At 44.2% G+C, this 23,016-nt stretch overlaps 1 protein-coding gene across 16 annotated transcripts in view; it reads right to left on the bottom strand.

Annotated features, from left to right (window-relative positions):
* Window positions 1-1,006: 1,006 nt before the first annotated feature.
* Window positions 1,007-23,016, bottom strand: part of LOC137373900 (alpha-(1,6)-fucosyltransferase) — a 904,043-nt gene continuing 882,033 nt past the window's right edge. For all 16 annotated transcript variants that reach the window (XM_068039463.1, XM_068039461.1, XM_068039460.1 and 13 more), the window contains one exon: window positions 1,007-1,904. In XM_068039463.1, coding sequence (XP_067895564.1) covers window positions 1,575-1,904 — 330 coding nt within the window. In that variant the 3' untranslated portion in view covers window positions 1,007-1,574. The remainder of the gene's footprint in view (window positions 1,905-23,016) is intronic.

Below are 23,016 nucleotides of genomic sequence, written 5' to 3' on the forward strand. Positions count from 1 at the left end.
CCCAGCTTGCCAAAATTGGACATTTCAATCCTCATTGGTGGGCATGCAGTGCTGTATATCGCTCATGCACCTCAACTCTTTTGTGAAAACTGCCAACTTCCAGCTAAACCAAACCAAGCTCTTCAGTTAGCATCCCTTGTGTCATTAGATTCCTCAAGAAAAGTTTGAGAGCAATCGGACTACTGTCCAGGTCACTAGAAACCCGACAACTGAACTATCTTCTGATAAACATAGTCATGGTCTGACCAATATGTGACTCCTGTCGAAGAGCAACGTGGTTGATTCTTCCTTGCTCAATTTGGGACAGAAGACAAATCACGGTATAGTGAGTAACACACATACTCATACCCACCACTGCAACTTTAACACAACTCAGTACTGCATGGCTCTAAAAATGAACAGCATCAATTCACATGACTGTGGCTGATTCACCACATGTGGCGGGCGTATTGGACAATGCTGAACGAGCGAACACTCATTGTCAAGGCTCAAACATAAGGAATGGTTACTTGAGAGAAGTAGTGGCATACAACCAGAACCAGTTAAACTGTATCCTTACAAGCAGGCAGCAGCTTCAGCATAACAGATTTTGATGCTCAATTGTGCATCCTCTTTAATCATAAGTTTTCCCAGAAAACACAAAGGGCACTGAAGGAATTACAACCCTACTGCTGAAATCCAAAAAAGCGTTGTCATTTAAGTTGACCATAAAACGATTCAACATAAGATTGTTTTACATTTCACGTTGAATTTTAAAAATATATTTAAAAAGCATCCTTTACTTGAGATCAGATGTTGCAGAATGCTGGACTTAATAACCTCAACACTATTATTTATTTTGTCACTGGTTTTAATAGTTGAGCTGGGGGACATACAGTTTGAGAAAACTAAGCAGCTGAAATATTGGAGATCAAAACGGTCACATGTTTTGCAGCCTAATATTACAGTTGATCACCACCCTACTCCTAACCATACCATCAACAAAGATGTAAAACACGGGCTTAACTGGTTTCATTTCGATTTATTTATTTTTGTTATCAAAGACAATGTCTGGAAACATTATGTATTAAAGTTTCTGTCCATGATTTTGTTTTTACAAAAAACTGTGAAATGAGGATGTGCACTTGATTATTCAGACTCTTTGTCTACCCTTGGAAAGGAAAAACTCATCACTTCTCGAGAAAAAGATCTTTAGAACGGGCTGTGGAATGGACTAGGAGTTTGTGATCAAATCTCGAGTTTGATAAGTTCAACCTCTTTGCTTCAAGGTAAGAGTTCAAATACACCTCAGTACTAATGCTGGGCATGGTTCTCCCGGAAGGTTAGAGGTTGAAGAGTGTTAGGCACCATGATTGAACACACATTTGCTCATGCTCTAACCTGCACAACGGGGCAGTGTCAATCACTGAGGATGACAGTGAATTAATGGCAGACAACCAAACACGATCAACAGCAGGACGATGGAGGGAGACAGATGCATCTGCAGAGACCATAACGTTTCCAGAAAATAAAAGTTGGCTGGATTCAGATTTATGGCAAGATACATTCACTGAGGCTGTGGAGTGTCTTTGTAGCTACTGTGGCTTCTCATCGTCAGCCTCTGGGTAGGTTGGGTACTTAATGGTTTCAATGTTTTCCTTCACTTTATAAGATAGGTACAGGCCTGTTTGCCCACTTTTTCTATTGACACCTTTAGAATAACCATCCCAGTGGTTGCCAGCTACTCCAATCAGATCTCCAGGTTCCAAAACAATTTCTTCTGCATTCTGTGGTTTGTGGGGGTAAATTGCAATCTGATTGTGTGCATTCTGCCCACCAAAGTAATAGATGTCATCCAGAGAACGGAAATTGGCTGAAGCATCTGGGTGTAACGTCTGCATTATCTCATAGGCCACACGACAAACCTGGGAAGCAGAAACAGAGATTAATTGTTGGGAACCACTCCAAGTAAAACTGTGCTGCTTGATAACATAAACAATGAAAATGTTTTACACTTCATTTGGAATGTGTTTAAATTTATTTGGCAAGTTTACAAAAGGATTCAGTTTTGATATTGGCCATGGCAAAAAAAAGACAAAAGAATATCCACGGTTATATATACTTCATTGAAGCTCAAATGTCTCATCCTACGGTGCCAGTGTTCAGGAGTGGCAACTTCAACAATGCAAAACAAATTCTGTATGTTATGGAACAAGAAGAATGGTGTTAATACAAAGTATTGTAATAGCATTATAATAAAGTGAATTCTGAGTGCAACTAATGCCAAAAATTTACAGATCTGTCACTATTAGATGCCATCATGTGTTAGAAACATGGGTCGGGATTTTGTGTGGCCCCGAGGTGGGGTCAGAGGCAGGAGGGCATGGCGTACTGTGACAGGTGATGGGGAGGTGAGGGGCAGAGGGCCCCACGCCTCACGATCTTCCCAGGGGTGAGTTAGGCTGATGACGGTCTTCCCACCAGAGTCCAATTGAGGTCCTTAAGTGACCTAATGGCCAATTAAGGGCCTCTACTTGCTGCCGCTGCTGTCTTACCAGCGGCCGGGGGGTGGGTGGTGGCGGGGGAGAGATCTCCTCCATGCAGGGAGGACACAGTAACACAAAGATTAAAGGGTAGACTTTCCTCTCCGGAAATCTGCTGAATCTCCCATTAGGGAAAGGGCGCATGTATTTTTCCTGCCCAGACCAACCGAAAGTAGTTATTTGCAGACAGGACCTCTTGCTACCAAGCTCATTTATCTAAGATGAAACATAGGTATGATAGGCTTAATTAGCTAGAATTTAGATATAATTAATACATTATACCTTACAGAATTAAAGATTGAATAAATGGTCAGGACTCACTGAAATCCCCTTTTAAGGGCAGAGTTAAAAATCTATAAACATCCCTGTTACAATAGAATGTGAACCAGAAACACCTTTTAAGTAAAAAAAAAAATCAATTCCTAGGTCTCTGCTACAAGATGATACACACCAAGACATCCTATGTGAGGTCAGCACTGATAACTATAAACTTAATTAGTTGATAGTGTTAGTGATATAGACAGACTGACTCAAGGGGATAGTACAAGGTACCATAAAAAGACAATTACAGATGGTAAATTACAAAATGAAATAGTACTTACAAAAACAGATGCCAAGTAAGCCCAATTACAAACATTTTGACCAGATAAACGCTCAACTTCAAGAGAAGGGAATTTCCGGCAAATAAATTAAGTGGGAATGGTAGCTAATGATATTACCATATATGGATATCAAAAGCAGGAAAGCACACACAGAAAGGTAACACCTACTAAAAGGTGAGATGATAGATTAAAAACAGTATAACCATGAGTTAAAAAAACCCAGAAGTATTGAAGTCCTCATCAATGTTTCTCAACCTGACTGCATGATGAGAATTCTGCTCTTAACTGAGAATGTTTTGTCTTGTTGAGCAGGAAGGCTTACCCGGGGAATTCAAGGTAAAAGTTTACTTAAAATTTTGATGGATATTCTAAGATATTTTGCTGTAACATTATCAAGGTTAAACTTTTGGATTCTATTTTAGAAATAGGATTATGTTTTACATCTATTAGTAATCTTTGATATTGTAGTATACTTAGCCACTTAAAGTGTATTGCATGTTCAATTCTTTAATAAATACATAAAAGTTAATAAATCGGCTCATGTAGCATTCTGTATACAACGACAAGAAACCCCTCTCTGTCTCTCCTTAAGTGGGAGATACCTATTGAAGAGAGTTTCCCAGACCCTAAAATAGCTGGGATATTTATGACTTGGCTATAATTATTTTAAAAAACAGGCTATCCGAAAGATAGTAATATTCTCTGTTAGTTTTCTTTCTTGAGGGAAGACTAGTCCAGTTCTTCAGATCCAAACAAGCATCCGTAGGAATCTGTCTAGTTTGAACTGAATTAAAGGAGACTCATAGAGATGAACGCTTGATTTGGTTTAGTCCCTATAAGGGGTTAAGATCATAAATCACTTCATGTCCACTTCTAAAAAGCAGGCCTGAGTTGGCACTTTTCAGAAGAGTATTTTTCAAAGCAACGTGACATGAAATCAAAAAATAATATTGGTAATGACTAAAGCCAGGGGCACATACAAGAATGCATTTTGTATGCCAGCATATAACCAAATAAACAATAATGACAGTATCACAATTTATATGTTTTTCAGTTGAAGATGACTGAAGAAAAATCTGACTACCAACTTGAGATATTTGTGAGAAATGTCCAAAGGGGGACAATACTGAAGGGAGGGAATAAATATCATCAATCTCCTTGATTCAATCTGAATTCCAACTGTTATGAATTCTTTAAACATAGTCAGAGACCAGGACTAGGAAAGATACCAAGAGCTAGTCAGAAGAATGATAGCCAATAGCTGACAGAAGTACCACATGAATTAGAGGAGCATTGCTCTGCCACTCAGACGACCTGAGCTGTAAGTTATAAAGTATATTATCTTGCAACAATGTATTTGCAGAAGTTTTACTTGAAAGGTTCTATTTTAACGTAATACCTTTGCATTATGAGTACTTTGCATGATGCACAACCCTTCTCTCACAGAGCACTGTTTCCATTAATAAGTGGCGAGCTTTCAGTCACTTGTGGAGCTTATTCAAGGAGCAGCTACTGCGTGTCCTTGATAAGTATGTACCTGTCAGGCAGGGAGGAAGTTGTCAAGCGAGGGAGCCGTGGTTTACTAAAGAAGTTGAAGCGCTTGTCAAAAGGAAGAAGGCGGCTTATGTTAGGATGAGACGTGAAGGCTCAGTTAGGGCGCTTGAGAGTTACAAGCTAGCCAGGAAGGATCTAAAGGGAGAGCTAAGAAGAGCAAGGAGAGGACACGAGAAGTCATTGGCGGATAGGATCAAGGAAAACCCTAAGGCTTTCGATAGGTATATCAGGAATAAAAGAATGACTAGAGTTAGATTAGGGCCAATCAAGGATAGTAGTGGGAAGTTGTGTGTGGAATCAGAGGAGATAGGGGAAGCGTTAAATGAATATTTTTCGTCAGTATTTACAGTAGAGAAAGAAAATGTTGTTGAGGAGAATACTGAGATTGAGACTACTAGGCTAGATGGGATTGAGGTTCACAAGGAGGAGGTGTTAGCAATTTTGCAAAGTGTGAAAATAGATAAGTCCCCTGGGCCAGATGGGATTTATCCTAGGATTCTCTGGGAAGCCAGGGAGGAGATTGCAGAGCCTTTGTCCTTGATCTTTATGTCGTCATTGTCGACAGGAATAGTGCCGGAAGACTGGAGGATAGCAAATGTTGTCCCCTTGTTCAAGAAGGGGAGTAGAGACAGCCCTGGTAATTATAGACCTGTGAGGCTTACTTCGGTTGTGGGTAAAATGTTGGAAAAGGTTATAAGAGACAGGATTTATAATCATCTTGAAAAGAATAAGTTCATTAGCGATAGTCAGCACGGTTTTGTGAAGGGTAGGTGGTGCCTCACAAACCTTATTGAGTTTTTCGAGAAGGTGACCAAACAGGTGGATGAGGGTAAAGCAGTGGATGTGGTGTATATGGATTTCAGTAAGGCGTTTGATAAGGTTCCCCACGGTAGGCTATTGCAGAAAATACGGAAGTATGGGGTTGAAGGTGATTTAGAGCTTTGGATCAGAAATTGGCTAGCTGAAAGAAGACAGAGGGTGGTGGTTGATGGCAAATGTTCATCCTGGAGTTTAGTTACTAGTGGTGTACCGCAAGGATCTGTTTTGGGGCCACTGCTGTTTGTCATTTTTATAAATGACCTGGAAGAGGGTGTAGAAGGGTGGGTTAGTAAATTTGCGGATGACACGAAGGTCGGTGGAGTTGTGGATAGTGCCGAAGGATGTTGTAGGGTACAGAGGGACATAGATAGGCTGCAGAGCTGGGCTGAGAGATGGCAAATGGAATTTAATGCGGAAAAGTGTGAGGTGATTCACTTTGGAAGGAGTAACAGGAATGCAGAGTACTGGGCTAATGGGAAGATTCTTGGTAGTGTAGATGAACAGAGAGATCTTGGTGTCCAGGTACATAAATCCCTGAAGATTGCTACCCAGTTTAATAGGGCTGTTAAGAAGGCATATGGTGTGTTAGCTTTTATTAGTAGGGGGATCGAGTTTCGGAGCCATGAGGTCATGCTGCAGCTGTACAAAACTCTGGTGAGACCGCACCTGGAGTATTGCGTGCAGTTCTGGTCACCGCATTATAGGAAGGATGTGGAAGCTTTGGAAAGGGTGCAGAGGAGATTTACTTGGATGTTGCCCGGTATGGAGGGAAGGTCTTACGAGGAAAGGCTGAGGGACTTGAGGTTGTTTTCGTTGGAGAGGAGGAGGAGGAGAGGTGACTTAATAGAGACATATAAGATAATCAGAGGGTTAGATAGGGTGGATAGTGAGAGTCTTTTTCCTCGAATGGTGATGGCAAACACAAGGGGACATAGCTTTAGTTGAGGGGTGATAGATATAGGACAGATGTTAGAGGTAGTTTCTTTACTCAGAGAGTAGTAGGGGCGTGGAGCGCCCTGCCTGCAACAGTAGTAGACTCGCCAACTTTAAGGGCATTTAAGTGGTCATTGGATAGACATATGGATGAAAATGGAATAGTGTAGGTCAGATGGTTTCACAGGTCGGCGCAACATCAAGGGCCGAAGGGCCTGTACTGCGCTGTAATGTTCTAACTTGTCTGAATGTCTACTTCTTTGGCTTGATGGAAATTTTGTTTGATAACGCTCCTGTGAAGCGCCTTGGGATGTTTTACTACTTTAAAGGTGCTACATAATTGCAAGTTGTTATTGATTCTCATGGGGATCTCTTGTACTTCCGCAAAGTTAGACAAACAGAATTTGGCTTTTTCCTTCAAGGTTCATACCCTTTAAATGCTTGTGATTTCCTTATTAGCATTGCACTGACAAGTATATTTGCTTTATTCTGCTGCGAGAGATCTTGTCAGAAAGGTTATAGGCTTCCGAGTAGTTTTCATGGTTTACAACTGTATTGACTACTTGAACATTAATCTGAGTTCCCTGGATGCTTGCTAATATTTCCACTTGGGTGATCCCAAGCACCCTTTCATTGCTCCATAACACTAATATTCTAGGGTCTTTTTTTTTCTTTGGCCTCCTTATCTCGAGAGACAATGGGTAAGTGCCTGGAGGTGGTCAGTGGTGTGTGGAGCAGCTCCTGGAGTGGCTATAAAGGCCAATTCTAGAGTGACAGGCTCTTCCACAGGTGCTACAGAAAAATTTGTTTGTCGGGGCTGTTACACATTTGGCTCTCCCCTTGCGCTTTTGTCTTTTTTCCTGCCAACTGCTAAGTCTCTTCGACTCGCCACACTTTAGCCCCGCCTTTATGGCTGCCCGCCAGTTCTGGCGAACGGTAGCAACTGACTCCCACGACTTGTGATCAATGTCACAGGACTTCATGTCGCGTTTGCAGACGTCTTTAAAGCAGAGACATGGACGGCTGGTGGGTCTGGTACCAGTGGTGAGCTCGCTGTACAATGTGTCTTTGGGGATCCTACCATCTTCCATGCGGCTCACATGGCCAAGTCATCTCAAGCGCCGCTGACTCAGTAGTGTGTATAAGCTGGGGATACTGGCCGCCTCGAGGACTGCTGTGTTGGAGATACGGTCCTGCCACCTGATGCCAAGTATTCTCCGGAGGCAGCGAAGATGGAATGAATTGAGACGTCGCTCTTGGCTGACATATGTTGTCCAGGCCTCGCTGCCATAGAGCAAGGTACTGAGGACACAGGCTTGATACACTCGGACTTTTGTGTTCCGTGTCAGTGCGCCATTTTCCCACACTCTCTTGGCCAGTCTGGACATAGCAGTGGAAGCCTTTCCCATGCGCTTTTTGATTTCTGCATCTAGAGACAGGTTACTGGTGATAGTTGAGCCTAGGTAGGTGAACTCTTGAACCACTTCCAGAGCGTGGTCGCCAATATTGATGGATGGAGCATTTCTGACGTCCTGCCCCATGATGTTCGTTTTCTTGAGGCTGATGGTTAGGCCAAATTCATTGCAGGCAGCCGCAAACCTGTCGATGAGTCTCTGCAGGCACTCTTCAGTATGAGATGTTAAAGCAGCATCGTCAGCAAAGAGGAGTTCCCTGATGAGGACTTTCCGTACTTTGGACTTCGCTCTTAGACGGGCAAGGTGTAAGGTTTAGTTTAAGTGGTGCACCAGCATTAACAGATCCAACACTCGCCTTTTCATCTCCTTCCTTACTGTTGTCCAAGACACAAAACACTCCCTCCAGGTGAAACAGCAATTAATCTGTAAAAGTTCCAGTTAGTATATTGTATTTCCTGCTCACCATGCTGTCTCCTCTACATTGGGGAGACCAAATGCAGATTGGGAGATGGCTTTGCTGAACACCTCCATTCAGTTCCTAAGTGTGACCCCCAGTTTCCAGTTGCTAGTCATTTTAATTCTCAATCCCACTTTGACCTCTCTGTCCTCAGCCTCCGACACTGTTCCAAGGGAAGTTCGAGGAACAGCACTTCATCTTACAAATTAAGCACGTCAAAACCTTTAGGCCTCAATATTGAGTTCAACAACTTTAAGTGATAACAACTGTTCGCATTTTCTCAGCCGCAGGTGCTGGTGTTAATTCTGCTGTAACCATTTACACTTCCTCTGGATCCATCACTTGTTTCTTTACTTGTACCATTACCACTTCGGTTTGCATTGCACCACCTTCCCTTTTGTCATTTAATCACTCCTGCCTTCCACACTATCACAGACCAATCCTTTTGTTCTTTCCTCCTCGGAACCATCCTCCCACTGCCTCTGCGCTTTCTTCAAAACTGTCAAATATCTAACTTCTTCCAATTTTGATGAAAGATCATAGATCTGAAACATTAACTCTGTGTCTCTCCACAGATGCTGCCTGACCTGCTGAGTGTCTCCAGCATTTTCTGTTTTTATTGCAGCTTTCCTGTGTAGTTAGCATAAGTGGTGTAAATGTCCTATTGCTTTTTAAATAATGACTGAATGTTTTTCCCGACTGTTACGAGAGTCCATATTTTTTGTTAAAACTTGGAATCTATAATTTTAAAAACTGAAAAAAAAGATTTCATGGACATTGAAACATCTGGAGATAGCTTTAAAAAAAAAAGCAAGGTCAACAAGAGGTTCCTGGTTTTGACCAGTAAATAAATACTGGAAAGCAGGTAATTTCAAGGAAACCACAGGGGTTTTGACCTAAGAGCTACCCTTTATTGTGACAACAGAGAATTTATGATTGCCATGGGACATACGAACATACAAATTAAGAGCAGGAGTAGGCCACTCGACCCCTCGAGCCTGCTCTGCCATTCAATAAGTTGATGGCTGAACTGATTACTCCGCATTTCCACCTACCCATGATAACCTTCCACCTCCTTGCTTAACAAGAATCTATCTACCTCGGCCTTAAAAATATTCAAAGACTCTGCTTCCACTGCCTTTTGAGGAAGAGAATTCCAAAGACTCACGACCGTCTGAGAAAAAATGTCTCCTCATCTCAGTCTTAAATGGGTGTCCCCTTATTTTTAAACAGTGACCCCTAGTTCGAGATTCTCCCACAAGGGGAAACATCCTTTCCACATCCACCCTGTCAAGACCCCTCAAGATTTTATATGTTTCAATTAAGTCACCTCTTACTCTTCTAAATTCCAGCAGATACAAGCTTAGCTTGTCCGATCTTTCCTCATAAGACAGCCCACCCATTCCAGGTATTAGGCTAGTAAACCTTCTCTGTACTGCCTCCAACGCATTCACATCCTTCCTTAAATAAGCAGACCAAAATTGTAACAGTACTCCAGATGTGGTCTCACCAATGCCCTGTAGAGCTGAAGCATATCCTCCCTACTTTTGTATTCAATTCCACTCGCAATAAACAATAACATTCCTAGATTTCCTAATTACATGCTGTACCTGCATACTAATCTTTTGCAATTCATGCACTAGGACACTCAGATCCCTCTGCATCTTAGAGCTCCGCAGTCTCTCACCATTTAGATAATATGCTTCTTATTTATTCTTCCTGCCAAAGTGGACAATTTCACACTTTCCCACATTAACTCCATTTGCCAGGTCTTTGCCCACTCACTTAACCTTGCTTGAAAAATGTTTTGTTTCACCTTGAACTGTTAAAAGATGCTGGTTGTTGGACTAAAAGCAAGCCATTGCAATCTGCAAATGGATCTGCCAGGAGATCAGAAGAAGAACCTCTCTTTGAACAATCCTTGCTAGTGAAAAGTAAAAGCCTGTATGAAGTGGTACTGTTGCCTCCTACATTTTTGAACAAACCCTGAATATTTGCAGAAACCTTGCATCTTTAAAAGGACTTTTGCATTAAATGTGGGTGAAAACTGACACCTGTTGCTGCACACCTGATGCAAGACCCATGTGAAGCTTCTGCAGTTGAATTTCTTTGAATGCCTACCCAACACAGACTGTTCAACAACCTCGCCTGGAAAGACTTCAAGTGGCATCCAACTATTCGACTTTGGGACACCTCGCCAAACCAAAGGACCCTTCCAGATCATTGCAGTCTAAGTTTCTTCTTTATTCCTTCTATTTCTTTATAACAACTATAAACAAAAATCCATTTTTTCCCAGTTAACCAGTTTTTGGATGCATGTGTGTGTGCGTGAGGGCTAGGGGGGAAAAAAAGCTTTAATATCTCAATTTGCATATATATTTACTTCATTATTAGTTAAAACTTGGTTTTATAATAAATTGATAATTTTTGTTGTTTATTAAAGAAACCTGGTTGGTGTGCTTTATTCTCGGGACAAATAGAGTATTTAACTGGCTGTTTCAGTAAGTGAGAAAATGTATTGATATGCTGTGACCTGTGGAGAAGTGGGACTGAGTTAACAGTGCACTCCTCCCACCTCGGTCGTAACAAAACACAAAATCAGGTCTTATGAACAGGCTAGGTGCACCAAGGACACCTAGGGCCAGCTAAAGGAATCTTAGTTTTCATTTCTTTTCAATTTGGAATTTGAATAGTTTTATGCAATCTTCCTGCATGCTGCAGTTGTAAAAAATGAGTACCACTCCCTCCAAAAAAAACATGCATTTACTAGCATTTCCATTAGAACAAAGGTGAAAATCAACAGAATTTAGCTTTATCTATGCTGTTCTTATGTACTTCTAGTAACAGGGAACAATGGAGTGGCAGTAAAGCTTTCAATCCGAGGTGGTGTTCATTTATCTTTTACTATAACCCATTTTGTTCAATAACCTTAAAACAAAACTACCTCTATCTCAACACATTTCAGAGCAGCTAAAAGGAAAATATCAATTTGGTCATCCATTGCTGGATTCAGGTGTCTAGTGTATAACCTGTAATTACTTTCTTCGAGTCGTATATTACATAAAGCGTCCTGTAAGAAAATCAGAAAGGGATTTTTACGCCCACGGGTTTCAGCAATTGTTTTCCTCGGAGAATCAGCAGCCTTTTCACTTGGTATGAAAAATGAGACATACTTGATTTGACTGATTTAAAAAATCATGCTTGTCAGAACAGCCATCAACAGATTTTTCAATATGCCACAAAAATAAATGGCCTGAAAAGTCAAGAAAAAGTCCATCAGTTTTTGTGTATGTCATAAACTCTTTAACAGGAGAGGACCGTCTTTGAAATATTCACTCACTCCAGACTAGTAAAATGACAACAACTGAGAAAAATATTTTCACGGAAGCGTTTCTGCAAATGGTTTAAAAGAAGTTCCAAATCTGATGACTTCATAGTGGACTGACGTCACTCATCACAAGAACACTGCATTTATTTTACACCATTTTTTTTAGATTTGATAGTGAAATGTGTTAAATCCATAAAATATCCTCTTGAGAAGATGAAGTTGTGGGCCAAAGCCTGCAAAGAATTGATTTTTGTTTTACAGGGGAATGGGGGAGGAATGGCTTTGTGAAATGTGAAAAATTATTTCCCAGTGTGAAAAAAAATTGTCATTGTCGTTGTCTGCTGTCCCTTGATTCGAGGATAACGTTTACTCAAGGTCACTAGTTTCTGCCATGGGTCTTCAGGTGATGGAACAGGCTGATTCTCCACTCACAGATCATTGGGCAGATGGGGCAGGATGTCCCATGAGGTAGTGGGACCTGGAGTTCAGGATTTGCTTCCTTTTCTTTCCTTCTCTGCTGCCACTCTGCCTCATCATTAGGGTGTTTGGACTCAAAGCTGGATGCAGCTTGATGGATAAGTTGTTGCCATGTTGAACGATAGGTAGCAACCTCCTCCCAGTCATCAATGCCAATGCTGCCACGCATCAAAGAGAGCTTCAGAGTGTCTTTGAAGCGTTTTCTTTGTCCTCCCTGGAACAAAGGCCATTTGAGAGTTGAGAAAACAGGACCTGGCGGGGGAGAGAGTTTTCGGCCATCTGGACAGTGTCCAGGCCTTCGCAGTTGGTTTTGCTGGAGTTTTGCCTGAATGCTTGTGGAGCTGGCTTCAAGAAAGACACTCGTGTTTGTTCGACGGTCCTCCCATTGAATCCAGAGGATGCGGCGGAGGCACATTCTTATCTGTCACTGATACAGTGCAGGAGTGTGGTGACAGCAACTGCTCTGTACACTAGGACTTCTTTGTTGTCAAATACTCACTGCCATAGTTTGTAGAAGGCTGAGCTGGCGCAGCTGATCCAGTGTTGGATCTGCTCATCAATGGTGGCCTTTTGAGAGAGATGGTTGCCAAGGTATGGGAAGTGCTCAACATATTCCAAAGTCTCTCCTTCAACATATTTGGGAGGTGGAATATCTGGCTGACCAGATGTGGGTCAAAGCTGGCAAAGAATTGTTTTTTTTAATGGGGGAATGGACGAGGAATGGCTTTGTGAAATGTGGCAAGTTATTTCCCAGCAAGAAAAAAATACAACATTAACTTTAAGAAAGTAAGAATGAGCAACGGCCATTCAATCTTTCCAGCGCATTGCGTCCTCTGCATTCACTTGTATGGCTCTCACTTATCATTCATCATTTCCCTGCTTCTCAAAGCTCAACTTGTACTGAAACAGGAAAGTGTCCAATTCCTGAAAAAATACTTTAACTAAGTCAACGCTTACTGTGCTGGTATGTAGCAGTATGCATGAAGGTGCAAGACCACCAAATAATTTTGTGTGTTCGTAACTTCTGTTGCGAATATTAATATTCCCAAGGTGAGCTTGGGTTGGGTAGTAAGTAATCTTTATTTTTACATTTCTAACCCGACCACCTCCGCCCTTAATAGAGGAGGGCTGTGAGTGGGAGATTGATCCGTTCTCAGGTGGTGAGTCGATCTCTGAAATCTTTTAAGGAGGACGTGTGCCTCCATTATATCAGGCTATTTATTTTTAACTAATGACGGCCGGGTTTACCAGGACTACTGAATTCTGCCAGGTAATAGGAGGAAAGATGCACCGAATCCCTAAACTGAGTGTCTTTACAACACTACTTGTGGGCCTGGAGGAGCAGGAGTGTTTCTTCCCGGCCCAACAAACCTACCTTTGTAATAAAAACAAAATATTGTGGATGCTGGAAATCTGAAATAAAAACAGAAAGTGCTGGAAATACTCAGCAGGTCCAGAAGCATCTGTGCAGTGAGAAGCAGAGTTAACGTTTCAGGTCAGTGACCTTTCATCAGAAGCCTACACCTCTGTACTACTCTGTCCCCCCCCCAAATCTCTTATCCCCACCTCTCCCACCATCTCCGAACCCCCATAGTCTCAGAAACCCTCCGCAATCTCTGACCATCACCCAATCTGTGGCCCCCCTGCCAACCTCCAACCTCCGACCTCCATGCCCTGTGATCTCTGATACCAGCCCTCCCCCCGCCTTGTGATTTTGTCTCTTCCGTTGGATGGGAAAAGAGCCAATGAATGGAAACCAGGTAAGTAGGGGAGAGCTGGAGATCACCGGAGCGGGTGCTCATCAATCAGGCTGACTGAGGGGTAGGAAATCTACTAAGGAAATTAAAAGACATCTTGGAGGTAAATCCTGCAGGACTTCCAGGAAGCCCTAACTTGTGGGTTTCCGGTCAGGAAAATTCCCCACCCCCGACCCCAAGTAAATATCAGAGGCTGTAGCTCTGAATGCGGACACTTCTGCTACTGAAGTGTGGCAGGAAGATGTGAAAAGTTGGTGAAATTCCATTTCCGATAACATTCAAATAACTGGTTTGAAATGTGTGCAGCCTTCCTGAACAGTGGGAGTTGTTAAATTGAAACAATATCCAGCATCTTGTCTATAATTAAGACAAATTTGCTGAGTTTCCAGGCAACACTGCACTGCACTATACTCCCATAGAGCCTGCTTATACTGGCAGTACACAACAGTGTTATCAACATGTGCAGTGATTCAATTGCAGTTTGCTGTCGGACAAAATGGTTTGTTTTACAGATTGTAAAGGCACTGACATATTGGCCCAATTTTAAATCTAGGCAGGGATACTGTTAATCTTATTGTACAACAATTTCTGCGTCAACCATTGAAGTGAAACATTTATGGGTTCTGTACAAACATAAATCTGCTAAGTGCAAGAGGTACAGTGGGCAACACAGTAAATACTTATGTGGAAGTGATGAGCAGTCATCATGTAGCTTTATTCATGGAAGGCTACTGGGAGATGTTCAGTCATGGCAATAACAGTTTAGCTTTACAGACCAAGGGTCAGCTATGTAGACAGCTCCAGTACACCTTTTACTTTGGTTTGGCTGATAATGTTTCTTGAAAAGGAGTCATTCATTTAGTTTAGTCAAAGTCTGATAAATCATTTTTTTTTGGGGATGCTTACTAACCTTTATCCTGCCCAAAGTATTTTCTCCCCACAACCAGAGTTATCCCAGAAATACTGATCAGGCGACTTTCTCCCAGTCCTGCTTCAGTGCCATGTTTAACCAGTTACTGGGGGAGGAGAAAAAGGCACTTGGTGTTGAGCCTCCCTCTCCTGAGGAACCATATGCAGGGCTATGACAAAAGAGATGGCACAGGCTGGATGGGCCAAATGGACTTCGCTTGTGCTGTAAAAATCTATTCTCCCTCTGCTTGTTGGGAAGTAGCTGGCTACAAAGAAGCACTTACCGAGAGTGAAAAGACCAGCTTTGGAAGCTCAGGGGAGTGATGGACTGCTGGCTCTGTGAGGAATGTGCATTGACGTATCCTCAGTAAATACATCTCTATTGGAAATTTTACCTAGGTTGTCAGCTCCTGTGGAACTGGATCACATAGCCACTATTGTAGGGGTTCCTTCCCACGAGCACCATTCTACTGGTCTTGAGGAGGTGATTACTCCCAATTACTCTTCAGTAAGATCAGTCAGACTTGAAGTTTTGCAGTGGGTGGCCTGCTGTGTGCGAGGGAGCCAGGGTCCAGTGTGAGGGAGCTGGGGCTTGGTGTGACAGCACGAGGGAGCTGGGGTTCGGTGTGACAGCACGAGGGAGCTGCGGCTCGGTGTGACAGCACGAGGGAGCTGCGGCTCGGTGTGACAGCACGAGGGAGCTGCGGCTCGGTGTGACAGCACGAGGGAGCTGCGGCTCGGTGTGACAGCACGAGGGAGCTGCGGCTCGGTGTGACAGCACGAGGGAGCTGCGGCTCGGTGTGACAGCACGAGGGAGCTGGGGCTCGGTGTGACAGCACGAGGGAGCTGGGGCTCGGTGTGACAGCACGAGGGAGCTGGGGCTCGGTGTGACAGCACGAGGGAGCTGCGGCTCGGTGTGACAGCACGAGGGAGCTGCGGCTCGGTGTGACAGCACGAGGGAGCTGGGGCTCGGTGTGACAGCACGAGGGAGCTGGGGCTCGGTGTGACAGCACGAGGGAGCTGGGGCTCGGTGTGACAGCTGGGGCTCGGTGTGACAGCACGAGGGAGCTGGGGCTCGGTGTGACAGCACGAGGGAGCTGGGGCTCGATGTGACAGCAAGAGGGAGCTGCAGCTTGGTGTGACAGTGTGAGGGAGCTAGGGCTCGGTGTGACAGCACGAGGGAGCTGGGGCTCGGTGTGACAGCACGAGGGAGCTGGGGCTCGGTGTGACAGCACGAGGGAGCTGGGGCTCGGTGTGACAGCACAAGGGAGCTGGGGCTCGGTGTGACAGCACGAGGGAGCTGGGGCTCGGAGTGACAGTGTGAGGGAGCTGGGGCTTGGTGTGACAGCACGAGGGAGCTGGGGCTCGGAGTGACAGCACGAGGGAGCTGGGGCTCGGTGCGACAGCACGAGGGAGCTGGGGCTCGGTGCGACAGCACGAGGGAGCTGGGGCTCGGTGTGACAGCACGAGGGAGCTGCGGCTCGGTGTGACAGCACGAGGGAGCTGTGGCTCGGTGTGACAGCATGAGGGAGCTGGGGCTCGGTGTGACAGCATGAGGGAGCTGTGGCTCGGTGTGACAGCACGAGGCAGCTGGCGCTCGGTGTGACAGTGTGAGGGAGCTGGGGCTCGGTGTGACAGCATGAGGGAGCTGGGGCTCGGTGTGACAGCATGAGGGAGCTGGGGCTCGGTGTGAACAGTGTGAGGGAGCTGTGGCTCAGTGTGACAGCACGAGGGAGCTGGCGCTCGGCGCGAAGGAGCTTTAAGGCGGATGTAGAGTCATAGAGTGAGACAGCACAGAAACAGGCCCTTCGGCCCATTGTGTCTGTGCCAGCCATCAAGCACGTAGCTATTCTAATCCCATTTTCCAACACTTGGCCCGTAGCCTTGTTTCTTTCCATCTAACTTATCAATGCCCCTCATAACGTTGTATACCACAATCAGGTCCCCCCTCAGCCTTCTCTGCTTTAAGGAAATCAACCCTAGCCTATCCAGTCTCTCTTCATAGCTGAAATGCTCCAGCCAAGGCAACATCCTGGTGAATCTCCTCTGCACCCTCTCCAGTGCAATCACATCCTTCCTATAGTGTGGTGCCCAGAACTGTACACAGTACTCCAGCTGTGACCTAATTAGCGTTTTATACAGCTCCATCATAACCTCCCTGCTCTTATATTCTAAGCCTTGGCTAATAAAGGCAAGTATCCCATATGCCTTCCTAACCACCGTATCTACCTGTGCTGCTGCCTTCAGTGATCTATGGACAAGTACACCAAGGTCCCTCTGACCCTCTGTACTTCCTAGGGTTCTACCATCCATTGTATATTCCCTTGTCTTGTTAGTCCTCCCAAAATATATCACTTCACACTTCTCAGGATTAAATTCCATTTGTCACTGCTCTGCCATCTTACCAGCCCATCTATATTGTCCTGCAATCTAAGGCTTTCTGTCTCACTATTTACGACACCACCAACTTTCGTGTCATCTGCGAACTTACTGATCATACCTCCTAAATTCACATCTAAATCAAAGGAGTGGCACAGTGGCGCAGTGGTTAGCACTGCAGCCTCACAGCTCCAGCAACCCGGGTTCGGTTCTGGGTACTGCCTGTGTGGAGTTTGCAAGTTCTCCCTGTGACCGCGTGGGTTTCCGCCGGGTGCTCCGGTTTCCTCCCACAGCCAAAGACTTGCAGGTTGATAGGTAAATTGGCCATTGTAAATTGCCCCTAGTATAGGTAAGTGGTAGGGGAAGGTGGGGATGTGGTAGGAATATGGGATTAATGTAGGATTAGTATAAATGGGTGGTTGATGGTCAGCACAGAGTCGGTGGGCCAAAGGACCTGTTTCAGTGCTGTATCTCAAAATAAATAAATAAATCATTAATGTACACTACAAACAGCAAGGGTCCCAGCACCGATCCCTGCGGTACACCACTGGTCACAGACTTCCACTCACAAAAACAACCCTCGACCATCACCCTCTGCCTCCTGCCACTAAGCCAATTTTGGATCCAATTTGCCAAATTGCCCTGGATCACATGGGCTCTTACCTTCTTAACCAATCTCCCATGCAGGACCTTATCAAAAGCCTTACTGAAGTACATGTAGACTACATCAACTGCTTTACCCTCATCCATACATCTAGTCACCTCCTCGAAAAATTCAATCAAGTTAGTTAGACACGATCTCCCCCTGACAAAGCTATGCTGACAATTTCTGATTAATCCCTGACTATCCAAGTGGAGAATAATCCTGTCCCTCAGAATTCTTTCCAATATTTTCCCAACCACTGATGTTAGACTCACTGGCCTGTAATCACCTGGTTTATCCCTATTACCCTTCTTGAATAATGGTACTAATGGTAGATAGATTCTTGTTAGGCAAGGGAATAAAAGGGTATTGGGGGTAGATAGGAGTGTGGAATTCGAGACACAAAGAGATCAGCCATGATCTTATTGAATGGTGCAGCAGTTTCAAGGGGCCAAACGGCCTACTTATGCTCCTAATTCCTGTTCGTAGCTGCGGCTTGGTGTGACGGTGTGAGGGAGTTGGGGCTCGGTGCGAAGGAGCTGAGGCTCGGACTGATGGTTCGAGGGAGCTCCGGCTTGGTGTGATAGTGCAAGGGAGCTGGGGCTCTGCGTGACAGTGTGAGGGAACTCCAGTGAAAGTCATGCTGCATGGATTCAACGAGGCCGGGGACATGATCACAGCAAATTGGCCAGTTTGTCCTCATTAGGAGAGTGCCATGGTGCCATGGGTGGCACTCACAGTCCAAGAGGTAACTCGTTGGTCACCAGAGGGCATTAAGATTGGCTGGGTCAATGCTGGCCAAGGTTCACGACAGTCCTGCATGGAGGCAGGCGGTGGACAGAAAGATTAAAGATGAAAAGAGCAATTCTGTTCTTCCTGGCTCTACATTAAGACAAATAAAAAAAAAATTTAACTTACCTTTTGGTTGGCAGCCTCCAGCGGTCCCTTTATGGATCACTGTTCAGCTCACAACCACCTGAAGAAAATGACATGGTACGTGCAGCTGTCATTCACAAACCAAATTTTCAAAGGGATTTGACACAGGCTTTCAGTTCCCGATTTGCATATGAAAAACCCTAACGCTATTTTCACTCGTGCCCTCGACACCTACTGAGCAACCGATCTAATGGTGCGCAGCTCACTTGCAGTCTGAACTGAGCATGTGCACCCCATCCAGCACATTGGGCCCCTAGACAGATGTCTTATGCTGTAAAATGGTTGCAGCAGATGGAAATCCTGGGCCATAGTCTCAAGTGCTTTGTCTAGAAAAAGACTCCTTAGTAACATTAGATTTAATCTCTTTGAGCCAGTTATGAATAGATCATTTTCTCTGAATAAATTTCAATAAGAAATTTTCAATGTTACTATGTTATCAATAGTAAGTTCCATTCTACAGATTGTCAGCTACTTGGCACAAAGATAAGATGTGTCACAGAGCTGACAGTATTTATATTTTTCATCAGGGGATGAAAAGACCTATAACAGTGTGGTGCATCAAAAAAGGATAACAGTCCAGAATTTGCTGGAGCGACTTTCTTTTATATTTTAATGGGATGTGGGCATCGCTGGCAAGGCTAGCATTTGTTGCCCAACCCTAATTGCCCTTGAACAACTGAGTGGCTTGCAAGGCCACTTCAGAGGGCAGTTAAGAGTGAAGCACGTTGCTGTGGGTCTGGAGTCACATGTCGGCCAGACCAGGTAAGGACGGCAGATTTCCTTCCCTAAAGGACATTAGTAAACCAGATAGTAAACAGCGTGAGTTGAACTTTTTTCCTCATCCTTCATCTCCAAATAATTTTCCGCTGCAAATTGCTGGAAGTGTAAATTAATAATGGCAAAGCTAGATCAACAGGGCACCTGGGACCTTGGTGAACACCCAGACCAACAGTGTATCTCCTTAACCAATGAGATTTAAAGTTAGAGAAAGAAACAGTGAACAACAGAGAAGGAAATCGGGTGAATTAGAGTCAAATTAGATACAAAAAGAGAACTAAAGAGAGGGAAAGAAAGTTTGGATTGAAAAAAAAAGACAGAAACGGAAAGTAAGAAACAAATTTGCATTTTACATTTTAAAAATGTCTGAACAATTTATTGCCTGCAGAAGTAAAACTCCCAGTTTCAATTGTTCCCTTTCTAGGCCTAGTGGGCTTCCAGGAACATAAATCTAGTCACAAAAAGGATCCTTTCCCTGTTATGTTAGAGCTCTAACATTCTAAGGTGAGTTTAATTCACTTTAATAGCACAAATCCAGCAATATCTTGATGCTTACAGGGAGGTTAATAGTGAGCTCCTGTTTTCGCGAGGCAAACGATGGAATGGTGCAAATCACCTAGCAATTTGTGGTGATTTGCAACACATGGCATATCGCTTCTTCATTAAAAATTGCTGGATTTTCTACATACTAATAATTGATTTGCACGTTAAACCCACTGTTATTTTTCCAGTAAATTCTGGCCCTTTGTTTCAATAAGGCAATTCAACATCTTTTATAGAAAACTTCTGACATTAGTTGTCATAACGCACATGGGTATGGAAAAGTCAAAGCTGGGCTAAGTTCAATGTGATCCAAATTCTGCAAATTAGGAACAATCCAATACATGCAAATTGCGCAAATGTGAAATCTTCATACTTAGGAACAACACAGCTATTCTTTAGGCATTCCTTCACACTCCCCCAATTTTAATTAATTTTCTCCCTATCTTCAGTGCCCTCACTTCTCAAAGACAAAAGGATGAATTTTGTGACACCGGCAGGGTTCCCTGCGCCAGGCTGAAAAGGCGGGATTGGCCATTTGGAGACCTCCTGGTGCGATTCTACAGTGCCAGGCCAATTAACAGCCCAGCACCAGGGTACCCATCCCCTTTAAACGGGGATCCTGCCCCCCAAGAGCTGTCAGCCAATCAGGTGGCTGGCAGTTCAGTAGTATCGGCAGGGCCACCAAGAACAGTGGCCACCGCCAGTACTGCACCAGGCCTTGGACCCAGGCCTAGTACTGGTGCCCGGACCTGAGGTAACTGAGGAGCCGGGGTTGGGCATTGATTGCAAGGGAAAGGGTGTTCAGGAAGGTGGCTTGTTTTCCGTCGGGTTCCTATGTGGGTCACAAATTGAACAGAGGAAGGGCACCCCCACCAAGCTCCCCCGCATGGCGGAGGCCGCACCATCTCCCCCCACCAAACACCACCATCCCCCCCCACCCCCGGCCGCTTGCTGCTGGCTTAATTCCAGCAGTGGGAGGGAAAAGGCCCTTAATGTGGCTGTTAATAGGCCTCTTAAGGGCCTCTATTGGCTTCTGGGTGCAGAGATAGTTGTCGGCCTATCCCAACCCCCATAAATATGCAATGCAACTGGAAGGCAATGGGCTCTCTGCCCCCCACCGCAATTCTATGACCGTCCCCCACCCCACCTTCCTAGCACATCTCCAGGGGGTTCATAAAATTCAGCCGAAAGTGTACAGGTAACCTTCGCCATTACTGCCCTGCAGCCAGCTGAAGGGTTTTGGTCGATGATAGATCATTTTGCTCCCTGGGGAAGCACGTATCCTGCTCCTGGAGGCTGGGGAAATGTGGGTTTAAGTTCATGCCTCATCTTTCTTTCCTGCAGCAGGTGAATACATCCACCAACACACCTTGCACTTGCTTAGGAGTCAACACACTTCCAATATCAGTCCACTGTAGAAGATATCAGACTGGGCGGGTTTGTGATCATGAATGGAACCTCTACATGAAAACTTAAAGGGAGCAGAAACACATTAATTCTCATGAATCTTTTCTGCACCCTCTCGAATGCCTTCACATCCTTCCTGAAGTATGATGCCCAGAACTGGACACAATACTCCAGTTGAGGCCTAACCAGTGTTTTTTATTTCACAGGTTTTCATAACTTCTTGTTATTGTACTCTATGCTTTATTAACTGCTTTCTCAAACTGTCCTGCAACCTTCAATGATTTGTGCATATATACCCCAGGTCCCTCTGCTCCTGCACCCCCTTTAGAATTGTACCCTTTATTTTATATTGCCTCTCCTCATTCTTCCTACCAAAATGAATCAGTTCACACTTTTCTGCATTAAATTTCAACCGCCACTTGTCCACCCATTCTACCAGCCTATGTCCTCTAGTTTATCACTATCCTCCTTACAGTTCACAATACTTACAAGTTTTGTGTCATCTGCAAAGTTTGAAATTGTGCCCTGTACACCCAAGTCTAAGTCATTAATGTAAATCAAGAAAGCAGGGGTCCTAACACGGACTCCTGGGAACCCCACTATATACCTTCCTCCCATCTGAAAAACAACTGTTCACAACTACTTTCTGTTTCCTGTCACTCATCCAACTTTGTATCCATGCTGCTACTGTCCCTTTTATTCCATGGGCTCTAATTTTGCTGACAAGCCTGTTATATGGCACTTTATCAAATGACTTTTGGAAGTCCATGCAAACACCACATCAATCACATTACCCTCATCAACAGGCACTGCCCCTGTATCTAAGGAAAATTGGAAGATTATGACCAATGCCTCTGCAATTTTTATCCTTACTTCCCTCAGTATCCTTGGATGGATATCAATGCAAATTATTTCTTTCTTTGGTTTAATCCACAGAGACACCAACTCATTCACTTAAACTAAACAACTGACACAGACTTTGTGGAATCTGTGATGTATAATGGAGTTTGTTGGAGTGGTTTTGATTCATATGAGACTTCCATGGTCTAAATTCAAATGAAAATCTAAGTGAAATTGAAACAAGAAATTAAAAAAAAAAACTAGGGTGCAATGTTTTATCGGGGCAGTTGGAGCTTCAGCGTTCCTTTGCAAGTGAAGATTAACATCAGCCAGGGCTCCTAATACTACCGATTTTCATTGACCATGACTTGATCTTGCATGTGCATAGAGATCAAGTGAGGGTATAAGCAGGTTTAACTGTGATTACCACACACCATTCATGGTCTAGGTTCACACAGTGGGTGCCAGATGCCAATGAAACCATGGGATCATAGAATAATAAAGCACAAAAAGGAAGCTATTTGACCCATCATGGCTGTGCCGATCCGATGAAAGAGCAATTCAATTAGTCCCACTCCCTTGTTCTTTCCCCACAGCTGAGAAAATTTATCCCCTTTACCCAGCAGGAAATGAGGAGGAAGGAATTGGCCTAGCAAGAGTAACTGAAGCTGTTTCTCATGAGATTGCTGTGCAACATGGCACAATCTCTGATAAACAT

The sequence above is a fragment of the Heterodontus francisci genome, chromosome 9, assembly GCF_036365525.1.
Source record: "Heterodontus francisci isolate sHetFra1 chromosome 9, sHetFra1.hap1, whole genome shotgun sequence".
Lineage (NCBI taxonomy): Eukaryota > Metazoa > Chordata > Chondrichthyes > Heterodontiformes > Heterodontidae > Heterodontus > Heterodontus francisci.